At 43.0% G+C, this 22186-nt stretch overlaps 1 protein-coding gene across 1 annotated transcript in view; it reads left to right on the top strand.

The window, feature by feature from the left end:
* The window catches only part of LOC119654261 (sortilin-related receptor-like), a 144386-nt gene extending 130660 nt beyond the window's left edge, over positions 1-13726 (top strand). Inside the window, exon 9 of the mRNA XM_038059526.1 lies at positions 12787-13726. Within this exon, the coding sequence (XP_037915454.1) occupies positions 12787-13282 (496 nt within the window). The 3' untranslated portion in view covers positions 13283-13726. The remainder of the gene's footprint in view (positions 1-12786) is intronic.
* Positions 13727-22186: the final 8460 nt, after the last annotated feature.

The following is a 22186-nucleotide window of genomic DNA, read 5'->3' as shown; positions in this document are numbered from 1 at the left end:
AGAATTAATCAGAATCCATAATGTACTATTATTCACCAAAAAAATCAAATATATAAAAAAAATTATCATAAAAAAATAAAACAAAATTAAATTAAATTAAAAACCACAAAAAAGAAATTTAAAAAAAACTTTACACTTACATTTGCTATTAATACTCCGAGCTCGGCGTGGTGGCTGATTCTGTGGCGGGAAGAAAACTAAGAACATAAGGAATTGCTAAACAAAATTTACAATTGTTTATATTTTTCTTTTCTTTTTTTATAATAAAAAAGAAACCTCTTTGGGTTCGGTGATTTCTGCAAATTCTGTGCGCGGAGATTTTTCCGATCGGGCTGCGAAAACACACTACCGAATCCGGCTAGATGAATGGTTTGTCGCGGGTAAGCCTCCCCGAAAATGTTACATCAATTGCAGCCGCCTCTTCGCCTTTCTTCCGCTGTTTTCGTTGTAACAATTTGTTTCCACGTATGTTATAATTTTCTACCATCAATATTAATTTAAACCACAACATGGCTAGTTTTCGAGGTAGTCCCGCAGGTTTGTTTTGTCTGGAACGGAGACGACAAAGGGTTCGCGCTCTTCAAATTGCAGCCGCCTTTCTTCCACTGTTTTCTGTTGAAACAATTTATTTCCACGAATGTTATAATTTTCTGCCGTCAGTATTAATTTAAACCACAACACGGCTGGTTTTCGAGGTAGTCCCGGAGGTTTGTTTTGTCTGGAACGGAGACGACAAAGGGTTCGCGCTGTTCACGTCCTTTCACAATCCCCTTTAATTTTTTCTTTCCACAATCTCCTCGCCAACCAAAAAAATCCAATCACTCTTCTGGCCTTCGACTTCTTCCTCAACCCAGCACTACTTCACTTGCCGCTACATTGCCTTGAACTCTGTTCAGTTCATGTTGTGGCAACGCATGCGGATGCGGCAAATCATTCGCCTCTATCAAGATTATTTCACCCGAATGCATTCAATAATGTGCAATCTGCGGCGAACATTAGGGTAATTGCACATTATGAAATGCATTATTTAAGCAAATTAATTAAGAAAGAGCCGAATGAGATTCCGCTCCCGTCGCGAAGCCGCGGTTACTACATATGACACTAAATTTAAACATCATCCCACACTTTCAATTTACTATCTACCGCATGCCTACTAGACATTCAATCCTTCAACTTTGTTTGGCATCAAAGACTCACTTACCAAATGTTAATATCTTTCACTCTCTTCCGCAAATATGTATGCTTCTTCTGAGCTACGTGAAGAAAAGAAAACCACTGTGCTCTTCGAAGAGAATTTGCAATTAGTCAATTTCCATTTTGCATGATTACTTCTAGAAGTGTAAACTCCTCCTCCTCCTCAACCTCAGAACTGAGAAACAATCGTCTTTCGAGGAAAAACAAAATTCATAATAGAAATGAAATGCGACACAACCACAATTAAAAAAAAATCAGTCTACTATATATAATACCTGGATGCAAGTTTGAATGAAAAGTTTTTATCCATCTTTGTATACTTTTCCTAAAAACACAGCTGTAACTACCAGGTCATTTATCATATCTTCAACACATTCTCATCCATAGAATAGTGAGTGAAACAGTTTTGCTAATTACCCTCTGTTTATCTATCGAAAGACTCAGTGGACGCAAAAAGCAGCTGCTGAGATTATGCAGCAATCCGACAAATGATGTGCTTACGTACAATGAGCGCAATTTCTATATACGCAGTTACATTTTTCCTCTTTTTCTTAGAAAACGCATAGAATGCGAAGATTGTGTGCAACAATTGAAGGGAATATAAGTTCCTTAGTTTCCTGAGAATTGGTTATGACAGCGGCATATAGTTCAGCTGGAAAATGTTGATGATATTTTGCTTCTGGTCGAAAGCAATCATTTGCAAGGGCGCAATTTCTATAAACGCAGGTAGCTAAAACGTCTATAAAATTACTTTTTAAAAGCTTTTTTTGGAATAAGGTGTGACGTGTTCTGCGTAAAACAGTCCTTAACTTTAACTTTTTTAGCTTAGATTATAGCGATGAATCGTGGAAAAGTGTTAATCGAAGAAAAAAAGGCCAACTTCCCAGAATGGAAGATTCGGGCTGCACAATGAGAGCGATGTTGAAGCAAATCGGTAGATTCGACGGAGTTGTGCGGAATGTGTTTAGATTAAAGGTAAAATACGGTACAAAAAAGCATTCGCGTAGAAGTAAAAAAGTCGGGAAAAGAGAAATCGCCCTGATTAAGGAGGAAGCTACTAGAAATAAACTTTGGTTCGTTCCAGATCATGTCCAAATTACCTCTTCCTATTAAAAAGAGACGGGTGCGACAGATTTTCCATGCTTATAACAGCATTAAATATAAAAAGCTTGCTAAAGCTCCTCATTTAACGCCGGCAAATAATAAGGCTTGTCTCAAATTTGCTAGATTGTGGATGAAATGGGAAGATGAATGGAAGGCAGTAATTTTTTCGAATGAGAAGAAATTCAACCTTTATGGCTCAGCTGGATTTAGGGCATTTTGGCACGATCTAAAACAAGTCGGGAAACCGGAAGCTGGACGCTTCAGGCACGAAAGGTTTTGTGTATTTCTTAGTACGTAGCACGTAATATATGCATATGTCCACTTTCGGGTGATATTGACATTGATAGTCTTCAATTTTCAAAGAAGCAACAACTTCGACGTATTATAAATTTGTTAGTAATAGTGCGATTTCCATGAAACTTGGTATGATCATGCTCTACATTATAGCCTACATCACTGCAGAATTTCGTGCCGCTAGGATGAATTTAAGGGGGGTTTCCAGCCAACTACAAAAAATTATAGTAATATACTATTATTAACTTTCTTTGAACATATATCGGTATGAAAGGTATTTCGGAGCCAAGGCACCATATAGTGGCAGCCTCCTGATTTTTTTCAGATTTTTCGGTTTGGTAGTTTCTGAGAATGGCCCCTTTAAAGAAATGATCACTTTCAACCCCCCGCACTCCCCACGTTTCCAAGAAATGTCGAAAGTAAGACCGGCTTCGGAAAGTACTAACCGAGACCTTTAATTTGATATCCCACATGACTATATTTGATGAAAAAAAATTTTACACCCCCCTTTTGCATGTATGGGGACCCCCCCTTAAATTCAACGTAAAAGGATGTAACTCACTGTATGCGTGAGCGTTCACAGTTCCCATCTTTCTACCAAATGTGGTGTCAATCGCTATAACCGTCTCCGAGAAAAATGCGTGTGACGGACAGACAGACAGACAGACAGACGGTAAACCGATTTTAATAAGGTTTTGTGTTTACACAAAACCTTAAAAATGAAGCTCCTCGAATGAGTCGCAACTATGGAGGCGGCAGTGTTATGGTTTGGGGGGCATTTTCTTTTCCCGGTAACCTTCGACAGGGAATCATACCAACCAAAATGAACTCAGTAATTTATACTGAGCTTCTGGAAGCCATTTTGATGCCGCATTTAGATGAGAATAATTACATTGACTGGAATTTGCCAGATGACAACGCTTCGGTACACGCTTCTGCATACACGAAATCATTTTTAAATGACAAACAAATAAAAATTTTGTAGTGGTCACATCGAAATCCTGATCTTAACCCCATAGAAAATATATGGTGGATACTTTCAAGGAAAGTCCATGCGAATGGACGCCAATTTAGCTCCGTACTTGAGTTAGAGAAAAAAATTTTAGAATGCGGAGGCCAAATCGAAGAAAATACTTTAAAAATTTAATAGCCTCAACGCCAAATCGAATTTTCGAAGTCATAAGGTCCAATGCGGGCAAAACAAAATATTTGTAACTAATCAATATGCGATTATTTATTTCAACAAGCTTAAAAGTGCAAGTACGTATATAGAAATTTAAAATTTGAAAAAAATTAAAATGTAATTTGGTAATTTTTTTTTGTTATTCTAAACTTACTATCGTATAAACTTTATATTTCTCAAGGCTTCTATATAGTCACACACACTATATACTTTTTTTTTTTTTTTTTTTTTTTTTTTTGTGCGTACACGGAGGTGGAAAATCTTAGAAAGACACGTCCGCCGCAGCTCCGCCGCCCGAACGGCGGAACAACAGCGGGCGCGTGTGGGATTCACACCCACTAAAAATCACCCCCGGTCTCTCCAGCCCCAGCCCCGCGGGACCACCATTGAGGTACTTCGCGGGGTAGGTTTGCTCTTAGGCACTCATCCTTCTCCTATTTGCAGCTTTCCTCCTTCTTTGTTCTTTCAGCAACTCCTCCTGCATTTGGATGATTGCGGAGCTAACCGCAAGCCACTTCTCCTCGGACTCCAGCATCTCAGTAACTAAGCTCTCCGGGGTCCCGCTCCTGCCCAGCACCTGGTTTAAGCTCCTTCTCTCCATCGCAAATCGTGGGCAGTGAAACATCACATGCTTCGGATCCTCCGGTATGCCATCGCATCTGGGACAGTTCGGAAAATCATCCAACCCAAAGCGGTGCAGATACTGCCTGTAGCAACCACCGTGTCCCGTGAGGAACTGGGTAATGTGGTAGTTGGTCTCCCCATGTTTTCGCTCAAGCCACACCCTAATGTTGGGAATGAGCCTGTGCGTCCACCGACCTTTCGCAGACTCGTCCCATCTGCGTTGCCAGAGATCAAGCGACTCTGACCTTGCCGCATTTCTACGCTGTGCATGCCCCTCCATATGTCTTGCATTGTACAGGACACTCATTTCTTTGGCCAGAATGTCAACCGGGATCATGCCTGCCACCACCAATACTGCCTCATCTGATGTGGTTCTAAAAGCACTGCAAACCCTCAAAGCCATCCGCCGGTAAACCGAGTTCACCTGCTTCCGTCTCTGAGAGTTTGCAAGCGCCTCCGCCCACACAGGCGACGAGTAGAGCAGGATGGAGCGCACCACTCCGGCTAGCACCAACCTCCGGCAATGTTTCGGCCCACCAATATTTGGCAACATTTTTGCAAGTGCCGTGGTGGCACTGGCTGCCTTTTGGCACGCATACTCTAGGTGCTCCCTAAAACTCAATTTGGTGTCAATTATTACCCCCAGGTATTTGATAGCCGGCTTTGATACGACCGTATGTCCACCGACCTCCACTTTTACAGTATTATTTTTCCTGCGTTTCGTTATCAAGACCGCTTCCGTTTTCGCGTCCGCCAAGGTCAGCCCAGCCTTTTCTAGCCAGGACTTTACCGCTCTCACTGTTTCCGTTGCGTAAACCTCCACATCTTCTGGGTGTTTTGCTGCAACAACCACAGCTAGGTCATCAGCAAAGCCGACAATCGTAGTCCTCTCTGGGACGGGAAGAGCAAGCACCCCATTATACATGATATTCCACAACAGGGGACCAAGTACCGATCCCTGTGGTACCCCGGCTGTGACAATGTACTCTTTGGGGCCCTCATCCGTCCCATACCAGAGAGTCCTCTCTGAGAGGTAGTTTTCCACCAAATTCGCTAAGTATCCGGGGACACCTATGTCAGCCAACGCCCCTTTAATTCTATTCCAGTTGGCCGAGTTGAATGCGTTTTTGACATCCAACGCCACCACGGCACAGCAGCCGCCAGAAATCAGTGCACCTTTTGCCAGGTTTACCACCATGCCAATTGCGTCCACCGTAGAGTGGGCGCGTCGGAAACCAAACTGGCGTTCCGACAAACCATTGTTGGCTTCGACGATGGGCAGGAGTCTGTTGTAGATGACTCTCTCCATCATCTTCCCCATTGTATCCAACAGGCAGATAGGACGATACGACGCTGGGTTTCCAGGTTGCTTGCCAGGCTTCGGAAGCAACACCAACTTTTGCGTTTTCCACTGGGCAGGGAATATTCCTTCTTTTAGGCACGCTTCGAAGGTGTTGGCGAAAAGGTCGGGCCTAGTCTTCACTGCCAGTTTCAAAGCTCGGTTGGGGATGCCATCCAAACCTGGGGCCTTGTTGTCACCGAACCTACCACATATTTCCCGCAGCTCCTCCACAGTTACAGGCGGTATTATGCCGTCATTTGGTTGGACAAAAACTTGTCTTCCCCTATTTTCGTGGTGAGGGAACAGAGTGGTAACAATCTGTTTCAGGAGGCGCGGACAGGTCACCTGGGGTGATTTCTGCAGCCTTTTCATCACCACTCTGTAAGCCTCGCCCCAAGGGTTTATGTCGGCATGGTCGCACAGCTGTTTGAAGCAGTTCTTTTTGCTCCTCCGAATGGCTTCCTTTAGGCGGCCACGCAATTGCTTGTGTGCCTCCTCTCGACCGTCGCCACCGGGTTTTCCCCTGAGCCTCTGGCAAAGCCTCCTTGCCCGAAAACATGCGGCTCGCAAACTTGCGATTTCATTGTTCCACCAGTAGTTGGGTTGCCTACTGGGGAGCAATCGCCTTCTGGGCATAGTTGCATCGCATGCTTCCGTCACCCATCGAGTGATCTGGGTGGCTTTCTCTCCAGCCGTACCATTCAGGGATATGTCGGATTTGAGCACCGCGGAAAACGTGTCCCCCTCGAACGCTTTCACTGTCCAGCCAAGCATACCACCCGGCATTTTGCGAAAACTCTTTTTCGAGCTCGATCCGCCCTTGATCTCTATGCAGATTGCCTGGTGGTCGCTGTGAGTATAGTCCTCATTGACATGCCAAGCGATTCTACTGGCTAAAGTGGCACTCACGTATGTCAGGTCCACTATAGACCCCAGACCCCTTCCCCGGAAAGTGTACGAAGACCCAACATTCGCCAGTACCACGTCCAGCTCCGCGAATGCTTCGAGGAGAACACGTCCCCTCACATTAGTTATCCGGCTGCCCCATTCAAGAGCCCACGCATTGAAATCGCCTCCTATTATGATCGGCCAACGTCCTCTTGCATCCAAAACAAGAGCAGCAAGCATCCGCTCATACTCGACGAGTGTAGCGCTGGGTGGAGCATAGCAGCTGTAGATGTGGATGCCCTTCACCTTCGCTCTGATGAAGCCCTCCTCCGGGTGCTCCATTATTTCCTGGAAGGCTTGTTCTCCACAAGTCCACAGCGCTGCTTGGCCCGTCTGGTCTTTGACCCAAACGCTACCACCGCGGTTTCGGTATGGTTCACTTAGTATGGCCACATCGATGTTTTTCTCGCGGATAGTTTGCGCGAGTAGATCCTGCGCCGCCTCGCAGTGGTTGAGGTTGATTTGTATCAACCTCATCTGCGATTTGTGCTAAGGGTTCTCCTGTATTCCGGGCACCTGCTGCTGCCTGCAATGTGCCGATGGTCCACACCCTCCTTTCCTTTGCACAGTAGACAATTTGGGTCAGCTCCGCAGTCCTTGCTGATGTGGCCCTCCACTCCGCATCTCCTGCATTGCTTTGACCTGTCATTTGGGTTAGTGCATGACTTCGCAATGTGACCAAAGCCAAGGCATCTAAAGCACCGTTTTAACGCCACCTGTTCCCTAAGGCGACACATAACCCAGCCTATTCTCACTCTCCCTGCTGCTAACAGTTTGAGTGCGTTCTCCACTGGTAGGCTGATGATGGCGGTTTGTGTTCCCCCATAGGCTTTCCTTAGAGTTTTTACCGCTGACTCTTGTAGTCCGGCAAGATCGAACTGTTTCTCCAACGCTTCGCGAACCTCCTCCTTCGTCGTGATTTCATCTATATCTTTGCAGATTATAGTGATCTCCGGCCTGCTAGCTCTTATGTCAGCTTCCTGCCCTAAAGTCTTCCCGATTTGGCTTAAGAATTTGTCCGCGGTTACATCCTTGGATTTCTTAAGTTCCAACATAAGATCTCCCTTCTGCGACCGTCTAATACGGCTGACGTTGTCTCCCAAATTGGTGAGTTCGGGGTCTGCCTTCACTTTCCTGAGTATGTCGGCGTATGACCTTTCGCCTCGTTTGGAAATGAAAATCACCTCCGGTCTAATCTTCCTCCGATAGTTTCTTTTCCGCGGTGCTACCTTCCTCCAAGCTTCCGCATCCGCCTTTGAAGGTTCGATCCCTTTTCTCGAGGTAGCCACTGCAGTACTTTCCCTGGTAGCTTCAGACATAATTTTCATGAACTCCGCCTTTTTGGGAGTTGAGTCCTTTCTTCTTTTCGGGGTTTGCTGGCCTGTTGAGTCATTCAGCTTCTCGCGCAGCCTCTTCCCCGGTTTCTCCCCTTTTGTGTTTTGAACCGGCGTTACTTGAGTTGCCTGGTTCACTTTTCCAATCGGCGACTTCCCTACTCGTTCATCCTGGGCCTTGCCGTACGTCAAACGGATGCCTCTTATCATGGCCCTTATATTTTGGTGAATGTTCCTGCGCTCCTTTATGAACTCACACAGCTCCATGATCTTTTTACCGAGGGCAGTAAAGGCAGTTCCAGACTGATCATTGTCCAAAACATCGCTCGGGTGAATCGGCGTCAGCGATTCTTCCTCATCGAAGACTCCCGCTATACGCTTCCCACTGGGGGTAGCGAACGTGGGGGCTTGTGCCCGTGTGGGAGGGGATCTGCGAAAAATCGAGCTCCTTCTGAACGGATCCATCACTGGAGCCAGTTCAAGTTCCTCCCGCACGCTTGTAACATTAGATGCCACAGTAGCCAAGGTTCCCACTACTGAGGCACTGCGGTCGTTGGATATCGACGGCCGGGAGCCCGCTTGCTCACTCCCAAAAACCGCCGGCACTGGGTTTCCGAAGCCCTGCACCGTAACTTCATTCTTCTTCTGCTCCTCCATGTTTGGTTTTATTTCTGGGTATCCTTCCCATAGCCAATTTTTATCCACGGGTGGGCGTTTACTTCCCACCTACCCGGCCTGCGCATAAACATGCCCATACACGCACATCTCCGGATGCGTGCATGTGCATGGCCATGACACATTCGCCGAGCATTCCCTTATCCGCACGAAGGGACGCGCCTGATGGGAGATTTGGCAACTCCACACAGGACACACTATATATATAAACTTTATATTTCTCAAGGCTTCTATTATATATAGTCACACACACTATATACTACTATCGTATAAACTTTATATTTCTCAAGGCTTCTATATAGTCACAATGAGCAATATATGGTGTGCGTATCTAGAAATTGCGCGCACTGTACACTTTCTTTCAAGTTAACACATCTATGATGCAGGCAATACTAAATGCATTGATGTTACCCTAACCAACCTCCTCATTAAATTCCTCATATAATGTTGCACCCAGAAATAGCTTTCTCTTCTTTATACGCCTTCCTAATGAGGCAACATCGTTTTTTTCACGACTTTCCTCTGTAATTTTTTTTCAATAATATTTCATTTTACTTCAGAAAAAATACTAGACAATAAGCTAATCTTTGGAAAAAGTAAAATTATGTTAAGAATTAGTTCTATTAATAAGCGATTGGATTACTTCATGAAACTACAGAGTCAGTCCAGATGCAGAACCAGAAGGATACCGGTTGTTATAAATACGCCTCAAATTGCATCAAATGGTTTATTTTAGTTGTGCAATAAAGTTGTAATATTAACTGCGAAATAAAATATTATTATTAAAGTGGCATAACCAGTGTTGAGTGCTACGCAATCCAGTGATACGGATCCACGGAAATAGTGTGTGTAATTGTGTGTGTGTGTAAAATTACGTGTGAGGATTCCGATTACGAAAACCTCCGGTTTTCAACTGAAGGCGGTTTTCGAAGTTTCAAGTTTTTACGTAAACCAGTCCGAGTACGGACACTATCAACGAAATTGCGTCAAAACTTGTTGCCGTAGCTGAGGCAGTTTCGATCGGCTAAGGTAATCTTTATGCACGATAATGCGGCAGTCCATATGTCACGGTCTACAAATGACTGAGTTGTCACTGATAAAGTACCTATCCGGTGTCCGGATAACTGAGTGGTTAGAGCACATGGCTGTCGTACGGAAGATCGCGGTTCAAATTTCAGTGGTAGTAGTTTAATTTGTATCATAATTTGATGTCGGATACCAGTCGACTCTGCCGTAAATAAGTACCCGAGTCAAGTCAGGGTAATAATCTCGGTCGAGCGCAATGCCGTCGTCACACGGGACATCCAACGTCCAGCGGCCTATACATTGTTTTATGCTGAATTTTTCACGACCGATCCCCAAGAAATCGGCACAATCACTGTCAGCGGCAGTGTCCTGCCCAGAACTGAGCGATTTAAATACCTCGGGTCAATACTATCAGTCAATGGAGAACTGCGTTATGAAATTCTTCACGCATTAACGCAACCTGGATGAAATGATGTTCTGCAACTGGTGGTCTTCGTGATCGACGTATCAACGAACGTCTCAAATCTAGAATTTACCGCTATGTCGTCTGTCCTTTCGGTCTCTATGGTTTTGAGTGCTGGCCGATTATAAAAGACAATAAACGGCGTCTTGCGGTCATGGAGACGAGTATGTTCCGTGACATGCTTTGATTACATCTGAAATGAGGATGGGGTGCATCGATCGTGGAAAAATTGCGAGAGAGCCGTCTTCGATGGTATGTTCAGTTAATTCGCGCTAACGTGAATTCACTTGCCAAGATTGGTCTGAACATCGAAGTCGATGGTAAGCGATCAAAAGACCAGCCAAAACAACGGTGGTTTGATACGCTTGATGGGGATTTAAAAGCCTTGCGACTACATACAGATGAGGCATTTGATGGAACCAAATGGCGAGAACGATCACGACCAGCCAACCCAGCTTGTGAATGGGAAGAAAGTTTGATTCTTAAGAAAAGCACAAAAAGTGAAATCTTAATACTTTAACACTTTACCGCGGCGCGGACTCTCTTTTTAAGGTTTCGTTTGCAAAACAAAACCTTATTAAAATCGGTTCAATGTTTGTCTGTCTGCCTGTCTGTCCGTCTGTCTGTCCGTCTGTCTGTCCGTTTGTCTGTCACAGGCACTTTTCTCAGAAACGGCTACACCTATTGACACGAAATTTGGGGAGAAGGTGGGACCTGTGGACCCCCGAACATGCAGTGAGTGGTATCCTTCTACGTTGAGATTTAGGGGGAGTCCCCATACATGTAAAAGGGGGGTGTAAATTTTTTTCACCAAATATAGTCATGTGGGGTATCAAATGAAAGGTCTCGATTAGTACTTTTCGAAGCCGGTTTTGGTTTTGAGATTTAATTAAAAGACGGGGAGTGGGAGGGGTGGAAAGTGATGATTTCTTTAACGGACCCATTCTCAGAAACTACCCTACCGAAAAATCTGAAAAAAAAATCATGAAGCTGCCCAGGCCTCAAAATACTCTCCATATTGATATCTGTTCAAATTGAGTTAATAATAGTATATTACCATATTTTTGGTAAAATTGAGTAAAACCCTCCTTAAGTTTATCTCAGAGTTATAAAAGTCGGTAGTAGTATAAAATATAATATGAAGCATATTATCTTCAAGTTTGATCAAAATCATACTATTAGTAACAAAGTTACAGTAACTCAAAGTTGTCTTTACCGTGTAAACTTACAACCCGAAGTATTCAATCTGACATGCTAAATGCATATTCTTAACGGGCTACGTACAAATGGGATACTTCTACACTCAAATATACTCACACAAGAAGCAAACAAAACTTTTCATACCTGAAGCGCCCAGCTTCTGGTTTCCCGACTTCTTTGGCGTTGACTGTGTTTTGCATGATCAGACAATGTCCGCTTTCTATTATATTATTAGAGTTAACAGAATATATATTTTCATGATGTTAATGCTACATAATATACCAAACGAACTCATTTGGTATGCTCTGCGGCAATACTAGTACCAGAAAAACGCTGGGTTAAATCACTCTACCACGATCCGAAAAGTAAAGTTCGAATTATGGCGGATACCGCTTCGTGTCTCCGTTGGTGTTCGTCAAAGAAACCCTCTCTCACAACTCCTTTTTGGATACTATAGTCCGGATAGCTAAGTAGTCAGAGCACAAGGTTGTCGTACGGAAGGTTGGGGTTCAAATCTCAAATCAGGGTAATAACTTCGAGCGAATGCAATGCTGACCACATGTCCTCTTATAGGGTACTGTAATTCTGTAGTATTTCGTTACTGTCTTGAATGAAGTACTTTAACAAACTTCGAGGCCCTGATCCTAATCCCTGATTGGATTGTTGCGCCAATAATTATCATTATTATTAATATTCCAAAATAGATATATTGTTTGTTTATCCCCATGGCAACCATGCATAAGCGTCATTGATGAAAAACCGATTAATGGCCAACCGATCGGTAAGCGTCGGCGACAAAAAGCCTATTAATAAGCTTCCGGTCGGTAAAGTGTTAATCAGTCTCAAAGAAAAATTTATAAAGTGCCGAGAATTGAACGAAGAATGGAGAAAAGTACTTTTCTGTGATTAAAGAAACTTGAAAAACGAGACGAAGTCAGAATGAGGGTTGAATTTGCGACTAGTGGCATGAGTGAGGTTGGTTTGGTTCCAGTAACAATGAATTCGAAAAAGTATTACGAATTTCTAGAAATCTTAATGATTGAACACGTGGAACAATTATTCGTTGATGATTTTATTTTTCAGAAGAAAGCAAAAGAGTCCTTTCAAGAAAAAAGATTCCAATTCTTCAGTGGCTGGCAAACAGTTCAGTTCTCATCCCCGCTTAATAAGCCAGTGCGGCTAAAAAAGAAAATACTTTGGAGTTTTTTTGTACAGAATAGATGCGCGAGCATTTCTACGTTTACTTATTCGAAGGATTTTTGCATCATTTCAAATCAATTGATTCAAGCCAAATTGGGAAATCTAGGTTTATTAACAAAGTTACAATTGTAAATATGAGATTCTATGCATACATTATATATATTATATTAACATTATGTATCTTTTATTAACATTTCAGTTTCACATATGAACTCATCATTTACTCTGGATTATGGTCAAATCGTTCGACGGAGCCGCTGGACATCGTCAACAAGTTCTATGCAAGTACTCCACCTATTCTTGTTAATCCTGAACACCTAGGAGGTACAAGCGCTGCCGGCAAAGTCTTTACATTTGGCATGCGAATCAAAACATCAGATGGATATCAATCACAGATTTCTGAAACAGAAAGTGTAGAGATACAACCAGATGCTGCTTGGTTCTCCCGCACAATGCCATCATCATCATATAGTTGGATTTCAGTGCCACTAATAATCGTAATCATCCTCTTGGGCATCATTTTTTACCTGATACAACGTCATAAACGGTTACAAAACTCGTTTTCGCGGTTTGCCAATTCGCACTACGATACAAAAACTGGTGCAACGCGAATTGGAGATACTTTTGACGATGACGATCATCATCATCAAGAAGTACCTCGATTTGCAGACGACGAGCCACTTGTTATAGCGTAATTTCGAAGAGAAGTGTAAAAAGGCGTTTTAAAGTATGCAATCAAGTTTTTAGTAATGTTCATTTATGCGAGTTTAAAACCACGGTAGACTATCATAAATAAGGAGAGCTGGTGTATGGAAGTATTTATAATTTAAATAAACATGTGTATAGGTAAGACAAAAAGTTATCAGTGATATACCTAATGATTAATGTAATTTAACGATTGAGTTCCAAGTATAATGAAAAAAATAGTTTAATAAAAATTTAATTATTGCTAGGAATAAGGAAAAATCCTACTAGGCAGTAATTTTTGCTCTATCGTAATCATTGCCAAAAAAGTAACAGATATTCGCTAACGGAAAAAAGGTAGAATAATTGTATTATATTTAAGTTTTTATGAAGTGTGGACAAAATCTGTAATTTTCATAGATACCTACGAGTATAAAACCCTATTTGAAAAATTATTTTTTTCTTACTTTTTTGTTGTTGTTTTCTCCAGCCAGCCTAATGAAAACAAATCTGCCATAATCGACTTGCGCACTAAGCCTCTTCCGTCGTTAAATCACATGCTATGCAAATGGCCTTTTTGGACATATCGAGATTTGGGCAAAGTGATTTTTCAATATTCTGAGTCGTTCGGTAACTACAGTGTTAAACATAATTTTGTGCGAAAGGGGGGTGTACGTTTTTTCACAGAGTATGGTCATATCGGGCATCAAATGAAAGGGCTCGATTAGTACTTTCTAAAACAGCGAACTTATTTCTGATATTAGATGAAATATAGGGAATTGAGTTTTCAAAATTTGTGCTCCAAAAAGTGAAACAGGTCTTTTTCTCAGAATCTAACCAATCGAAAAATCTGAAAAAAAGTTACACTGATTCAACTAAACGAAATCTAGGTCTCAAAATACATTTCATTCCGATATCTGCACAAATAAAGATTATAATAGTATATTACCTTGTTTTAGAAATTTAACCCCCCTCAAGTTAATCCTAGAAACACAAAATTTGGCAGCAGTGTAGCTGATAATATAAGACATAATTCTGTAAGTTTGAACGCAATCCAATTATTATTAACAAAGTTATTGGAAGTCAAAATATTGGATTTCATGTAACTTTACTGCATTCTAGAGCGTGTATGACGTCATCATCATATGTATAAAGTGAACTGATAAGAAAGACGGAGTCCATGGTGACACTTTCGCTTTTCTTTTTAAGGTTTTTTATTTATTTGAATGGCGGTCAAAGGGTAGTATATAGGTACCAGGGCGAAACGTGGATTGGTATCCACGCCTACTGAACCAACACCAACACCTCTACTATCAAACTCTATCTCCCCCTCCACGTGGTGATCGCAGAGGGTTCTTTCTTTATGAAAAACTGCAGACGGAGAAGGATGAAGCCAAGTCTCCCGCGCCTAAAAATGAGACAAAATGTACCAACTGGTCCTCCAGGTTGGGGCTTGGGTAGGACTGACAACCCTACTTGGAAAACAACTTGTTACGAAGGCACGAAAGGATCCTCGGACAGGATGGATTTTACAACGACGAACCCGGCAATGACAACGGATTAACGATTTGCACATTTTCTCATAGAACGTGCGCTCTCTGTACATTCCGAATCTTGTTGAACAGCTAGCCGATACCCTGTCACAATATAAGGCTTATGTAACATCGTTGCAAGGGATGCATTGGACAGGGACTGGTTTCCTGGAGAAGAGCGGCTACACCATATATTATAGTGGTCATCCAGTAAACCATGTGCTCGGAGTAGGTTTCTTAATCAACAAAAAAATTAAAATGCGAAAGACTATGCACTCTGCGTTTGCGAGGCAAATTTAGAAATATAAGCCTCATTAACGTTCACGCCCCTACAGAGGAGACTGCAGATTCGGAGAAGGATACCTTCTAGGAGGCAGTTGAGCGGACCCTCGAACCCTGTCCCAAGTATGATATCAAAATCATACTTGGGGATTTCAGCGGTCAAGTAGGGACGGAGCCCGCATTCAGGCGATACGTCGGCTCCCATAGCTTACCTAGGGATACCAATGATAACGGACTGCGGATTATTCAGTTAGCAGTATCGCACGAAATGGTTGTTGGAAGTACCTGGCTTGCACGGAAAGTGATCCACAAACATACGTGGACCTCTACACACCGGACCACTTTCAACGAAATTGACCAGGTGCTGATTGAACGTCGCCACCCCTCAGCCTTGATGAATGTTAGGACATATAGGGGGGCCAATATAGACTCGGACTACTATCCCATTGGCATGGTGCTCCGAGCTCGAATTACGACACCACCTACAATCCCCTCTGACAGCCAGGTGAGAGTGAATACTGAAGCCATTCAGAACACAGCCCTCCGCGACACCTATAAGAGGCAAATGGATGCCGCAATAACCGCAGTCAACAGAGGTCCTGGAGATGAAGCATCAACCAATGATCTTCACAACCACCCGAAGAGCGTTATCAGTGATGCGACCACAAAGATACTTGGCCTCGGCCGCAAAAAAGGTCAGAACGGCTGGTTTGACGATGAATGTAAGCTAGATATGGAACGGAAGAATGCCGCATACCGAGTAATGGTCTATTCTCAAAGAACGCGGGCACGCGCAGAGACTTATCAAAAACTCCGTCGAGCGGAGAAGCCACTTCACAGACAGAAAAAGGAAGCCTGGGAGAAGCAACAAGTCTGTGAACTAGAAAATTACAGAGAGCAACTGCACCAGACATAGAAGGCGCAAGTTTTGCCAACAAGTCAGCAGGATCAAGCCTTATACACCTCGATGTTCATCCTGCCGAAACAAAGAGGGATATCTGATTTCCGACAGAATAGGCATATTGGAGCGATGGGGTGAGTACTTTGATGAGCTACTGAACAACCAGAACATCGGTGAGTTGGAGCTCCCGCCAACTGAAGACGACGGACAAATACTGCCACCACCAAGTTTAGGAGAAACAGTCCGTGCAATTCATCGGCTAAAAAATCATAAGTCGCCAGGAGCCGGTGGAATTACAGCCGAATTGGTTAAATATGGAGGCGACCAGTTACACCAAGTGGTTCATCAACTTGTGCTCAAGGTATGGGACAGCGAATCAATGCTGCATTATCTGTCTCATATATAAAAAGGGAGATATCACACAGTGCAGCAATTATAGAGGTATCATGTTGCTGAGTACCATCTATAAGATATTCTCCGCTATCTTGATAGGCCGGATACCCATACGCCCAGAACATCATTTGGCCATACCAAAGAGGCTTCACTCCAGGCTAATCAGCAACAGATCAGATTTTCTCTCTGCGGCAAGCGACGGAAAAACTATTGGAATATGGACAACAGTTGCACCGTCTATTCATCGACTTTAAAGCCGCCTATGATAGCATAGTCAGGGTAAAATTATACACGACCGTGAGAGAATTCGGCATCCCGATGAAATTGATAAGGCTAACTAGGCTGACCCTGACCAATGTGCGAGGCCAGACAAAAGCAGCAGGATCACTTTCAAGACCATTCGACATCAACAACGGTCTACGACAAGGGGATGCCCTATCATGCGCCCTCTTTAACCTGGCCCTCGAAAAAGTGATCCGTGATGCTGAAGTAAATCCAAGAGGTACGATCCCCTTTAAGTCCACCCAACTACTGACCTATGCTGACGATATCGACATCATAGGAAGAACCACCCGAGACGTACAAACTGCCTTCATCCAGATGGAGCAGGCGGTGCGAGATATTGGGCTGCACATCAATGAAGGCAAGACAAAACATATGGTGACAACGTCAGCACCGAAAATCAACCAACCAGCAACATCCAACCGCACAGGTCAAACGGGAATAATAAGGATAGGAGACTACAAATTTGAGACCGTTGATAATTTCTCCTACCCAGGGTCGAAAATCACAACCGATAACAGCTACGATGATGAAATCGGCGCAAGGGGGTTGGCAGCCAACAGAGCCTATTTCAACTTTCAAAAATTGTTATGCTCGAAACGTCTCACCATAGGATCATAGCTCTTACTATACAAGACAATTATCTTGCCAGTCCTCATGTATGTATTCTTAGCAAAAAAAATTGCGAACTCTTGGCCGCGTTCGAGTGAAGAATCCTCCGAAGAATTTTTGGCCCCCTACCTGAGGCTGGAGGATTCCGTAGCCTACATAACAACGAAATCTATGAGCGATACCATGACCGTCCGGTTGTGGATAAAATCTGGCTCAATAGGTTACGGTGGGCGGGTCACTAAATCCGTATAGATGAGGATGATCCAGCCCGGAAAGTGTATAAGGGCAATATCTATGGTAGAATAAGAAGACGAGGCAGACCCTGCCTGAGATGGAGCGATGGCGTAGGTCAGGATGCCAGACAGTTTGTAGGGATATCGAATTGGCGAACCTCGGCGTAAAACCGGGATGTCTGGAGTTTCTTATTAAGGCAAGCCTAGACCGGATACCGGTTGTTGCGCCGTTGATGTTGATTTATTTGAATATCAATATCAGTTACTGCAGACAGGCATGTGTGTACATACGTATATGTCGATGAAATTTGCGGATAGTGTTCAATCAAATGGACACAAACGTATGTATGCTTTGGTGCAGAGAATAATGTAGAAATGCGTGAAGATACGTTAGATCAATTTTGTGCATAATATATGACGCAATATGTTGGACTCTTGAATGCATGTATGAATGGAAAAACGTTCATAGAAAGTTGCTCACATCAGATGAATTCAATACCTTTATACCTGCAGCGCACCGCTCCCGGTATTCCCATTTTGTTTTTTTCATATGTGTTAAAGAAGCCGTGAAAAAACACCAAAATTTACAAAAAAAGTTTAACAAAGCACCAAAAATTTGTCTTTCAATGTTTTTTATTAATCCTAGTTTGTGGACTGTGGGTGTCCGGGGTTAAGTCCGCAGGTTAAAATGCGTTTTATTTTTTTTTTCTTTAAGGTAAGTACAGTGCTCTCTAGCGGGGCAGCAGAAAAACAACTTTTTTTGGAGATTGGTGTATAAATTGCTCTGTACCTCAATAACGAACTGTATATCGGGCTGGAAAAATTATTACGCATGGTCAAGATATTAATAACTATAGGGTGAATGAATAATCCGTATTTGTATCATTATCCAGTTCTTCACAAAAAATTTCCAAAGAAAGCGAAAAAACGGCCTTCACACGGTGTGGTGATGACTTCACGCTGGACTGATGAATGGAGACAATCGAATACTCCATCTGTACCGCACTCCATAAGCTCAGTAGTCAGGAGAAGCTTAGCAACTGGGAATGTCGACTAAACCTGCAAGGAAACCTTGACCGCATTCTAAGTCGCGTGCATAGAATATGCTGAATTCTCCCAGAAGCTAGGCCAAGGATCCCAAAACTAAAGTTTACCTTGGCAACTAACAACATCATGATTACTGTTGACAGAATTATGGGTAACCGTTTGGCTAGGGAGATCACTGTGAGAGAGATTCATAGCCTAATCTATGCTCCGGCTTCCACAATCCAAATCTTGGAGTGAATAACTGAGGTGTGCGCGCGAGGAATTTATCAATGCGTAACAGGACCGTTCTGGGTGTTTCTGCTCAAGAAGAGAGTCAAAAAGTTTATAATGGGGATGGGACGCGTCACGCAAGCATATTATATGTTGGAAATCCCTCCCCAAGAGTGCATAGGTGTGTTGCGCACATCATTGGAGACTGCAATCTCTCCAATGGAATGTCAATCACTGAAGCGCTCAAGCAAGGTCCTGAACATGTTCTAATCGCATCTGCAGGTATTAAAAGAGCTTTCACAGCGTATTGCCAAATCACTTTAGTCAGATGGTTACCGATCAAAACATAACTACACCATTCTTTATCATGGGGATAACTTATAAAAAAAATTTAGATTGGTCGGCCCCGGTTCGGTTGGGCGGAAATGTAGGATTTATATATGTATAGTATATTCGTGCTCTGAGCTCGAATTACAACACCACCTACAATCCCCTCTGACAATCAGGTGAGAGTCAATGATGAAGCCATTCACAACACAGCTCCCATAACACCTATAAGGGGGAAATGGATGCCGCAATAACCGTAGTTAACAAATGTCCTGTAGTTGAAGCATCAACAAATGATCTTCACCACCACGTGAAGAACGTTATCATTGATACCGTCACAAACATACTTGGCTAGCTACGGAACGGAAGAATGCTGCATACCGAGTAATGTTGCATTCTCAAAGAATGCGGGCATGCGCCGAAACTTATCACAAACTCCATCGAATGGAGAAGCGACTTCACAGACTGAAAAAGGAAGCCTAGGAGAACCAACAGGTCTGTGAACTGGAAAAGTACAGAGAGCAACCGCACCAGGCGCCTAAGTTTTACCAACAAGTCAGCAGTATGAAGCTTTATACACTTCGATGCTCATCCTGCCGAAACAAAGAGAGAAATCTGATTTACGATAGAATAGGGATATTGGAGCGATGGGTTGAGTAGTGTGAGAGAACAATCAGAATATTGGCAAGTTGGAGGTCCCGCCAACTGAAGACGACGGACAAATACTGCCACCACCAAGTATAGAAGAAACAGTCCATGCAATTCACCGGGTTAAAAACCATAAGCCGCCAGGAGCCGATGGAATTACAGCCGAATTGGTTAAATATGGAAACAACCAATTACATCGACTGATGCCCAAAATATGGGACAACGAATCAATGCCTAACGGCTGGTAACGAGACATTTTCTGTGAGTACCATTTATAGCCCCATACGCCCAGAACATTATTGGCCCATTTACCCCAGGCAAATCAGCAACAGATCAGATTTTCTCTCTGCGGACATGGAATATGGACATCAGTTGCACCATCTTTTCATTGACTTTAAAGCCGCCTATGATAACATAGCAAATCCACCCAAATACTGGCCTACGCTGACGATATTGACATCATGGGAAGGACAACCCGAGATGTACAGTCTACCTCCATCAAGATCCAGCAGGCGGCGCAAGATCTTGGGCTGCATATCAAGGAAGGCAAGGCAAGACGAAGCACATGGTAGGAAGGTCAGCAAAAACGAAAGAACGAGCAACATCGAATCACACTGGTCACACAAAAACAATAAAGATAGGAGACTAGAACTTTGAGACTTGAAAATTTCTCCTATCTAGGAACTGACAGCTATGACGATGAAATCCGCGCACGGTTGTTGGCCAACAGAGCCTATTTTAGCTTACAAAAACTTTTCGTTTGAAATGTCTCACCATAGGGTCAAAGCCCTTACTGTAGAAGACTATGATCTGGCCAGTCCTTATATATTCCTCGGAAACACGGGTTCTTAGCAAAAAAAATTGCGAACTCCCCGCGTTCGAGAAAAGCATCCTCCGAAGAATGTTTAACCCTTTACATAACAACGAAATCTATGAGCGATACCACAACCGTCTAGTTGTGGATAAAATCCGGCTCAACAAGTTGCAGTGGGCGTATCCGTATGGATGAGGATGATCCAGCCCGGAAAGTCTATAAGGGCAAAATTTGTGGTAGAAAAAGAAAACGAGGCAGACCCTGCCTGGGATGGAGCTATAGTTTTTGGGGATATCGAATTGGTGGACCTCGGCGAAAAACCGGGTTATCTGGAGTTGCTTACTAAGGCAGGCCTAGACCGGATAAAGATTGTTGTGCCGTTGATGATGATAATGATATTATATTCGTGCCGATACGATATTGTTCATTCTTTGTATATGACTATATTGAAGCTTCCGAAGTTTTATGGTGGCAAAGTTTTTGTTTTTTTTCTCATCTGCTAATATCACAGGATTTTGTTATTAAGTGCACGACTCACGTTTTGGAAACCATTTGATTTCAACATTGTTTGGGAAATAGCTCAATTAATATCTTCAATTTAAATTTTTGGTAATATTAGAGAGAATCCAAACTATTGCTCCGGCCGTGAATCTCCTGATCTGCGCCAGCAGGTCTCGCCTGGCTTCAGGACCTGTTGTTGTGGATCAGCAGTCGATGAGAACCTCCCTGGAAAACGCGGCTGAAGTACCGTTAAAATATGTACTTGCCAATGTTCTTCGGGTTTAAGCCTGCTGAGAGTGTAACACACTGCTGAAAATGATATGCACTTTTAATTCTACTTTAGGACTGCTTTATTTCACTAAGTATTAGACTAGTTTAATACAAATCCTTTTTTTGGTTCTGGCTCGTGCGCTCACAGAATTGCTTTCACCGGGTTCAGCTGCGATTTCACCTGTCTATTAGGCCGCATGAACTTTTATTATTTCCGATGGTATGTAAACATCATGTCGGAAGTAAATACACACAAGGTCGTTGATCGTCTCTGACGGAATGCGAAACTGTTATGTGCATGCTGTTTACTTACCCTGCTAGAATGATTCTTCACATATTGTGATCTTGCCGATATTGGCGTGCTGCAACTGGTCAGTTGCGTAATGCGCAGGAAAGAGTTTTATTTTAATTTCTTGAAAATATTCTCTCGCTTGAAGAAACTCTATGTTCGCCGTAAGTTCGACAATATTCCCTGATTACCGGGAAACTGTCGTTGGGAATTGCCAGTTGGCTTACATTAATAAGAGTTCATAGCGATGGGACAGCTACTTGTGAAGTGATGAGATAGTTGCTTGTGTCTCGTTGAGACAGCTGCTTGTGGAGTGAATTATACTAGTGACTAATTATACTTGTTACATTTTGCCAGACTCTATTTGGTTTTTGTACCCTGTCAAAAGCAATCCTTTATATTGAGCTGGGCACTAATTAATATCTCTTGTTTGAGCATCGCGACCTCTTGCTGTTCTAATACAGTATTAACCTGACCTTTCACTTGATAGTACTCAAATTACGTGATGTTAAGCATCAGGGACACTATTTTGGCCTACTGGTGCTGCATGGGCTCAATCTCTTTTCATCCTATT

This window comes from Hermetia illucens, chromosome 4 (assembly GCF_905115235.1).
Source record: "Hermetia illucens chromosome 4, iHerIll2.2.curated.20191125, whole genome shotgun sequence".
Taxonomy (NCBI): Eukaryota; Metazoa; Arthropoda; class Insecta; order Diptera; family Stratiomyidae; genus Hermetia; species Hermetia illucens.
The sequence above is the reverse complement of the archived record's forward strand: the minus strand, read 5'-3'. Positions and strand labels throughout refer to the sequence as shown.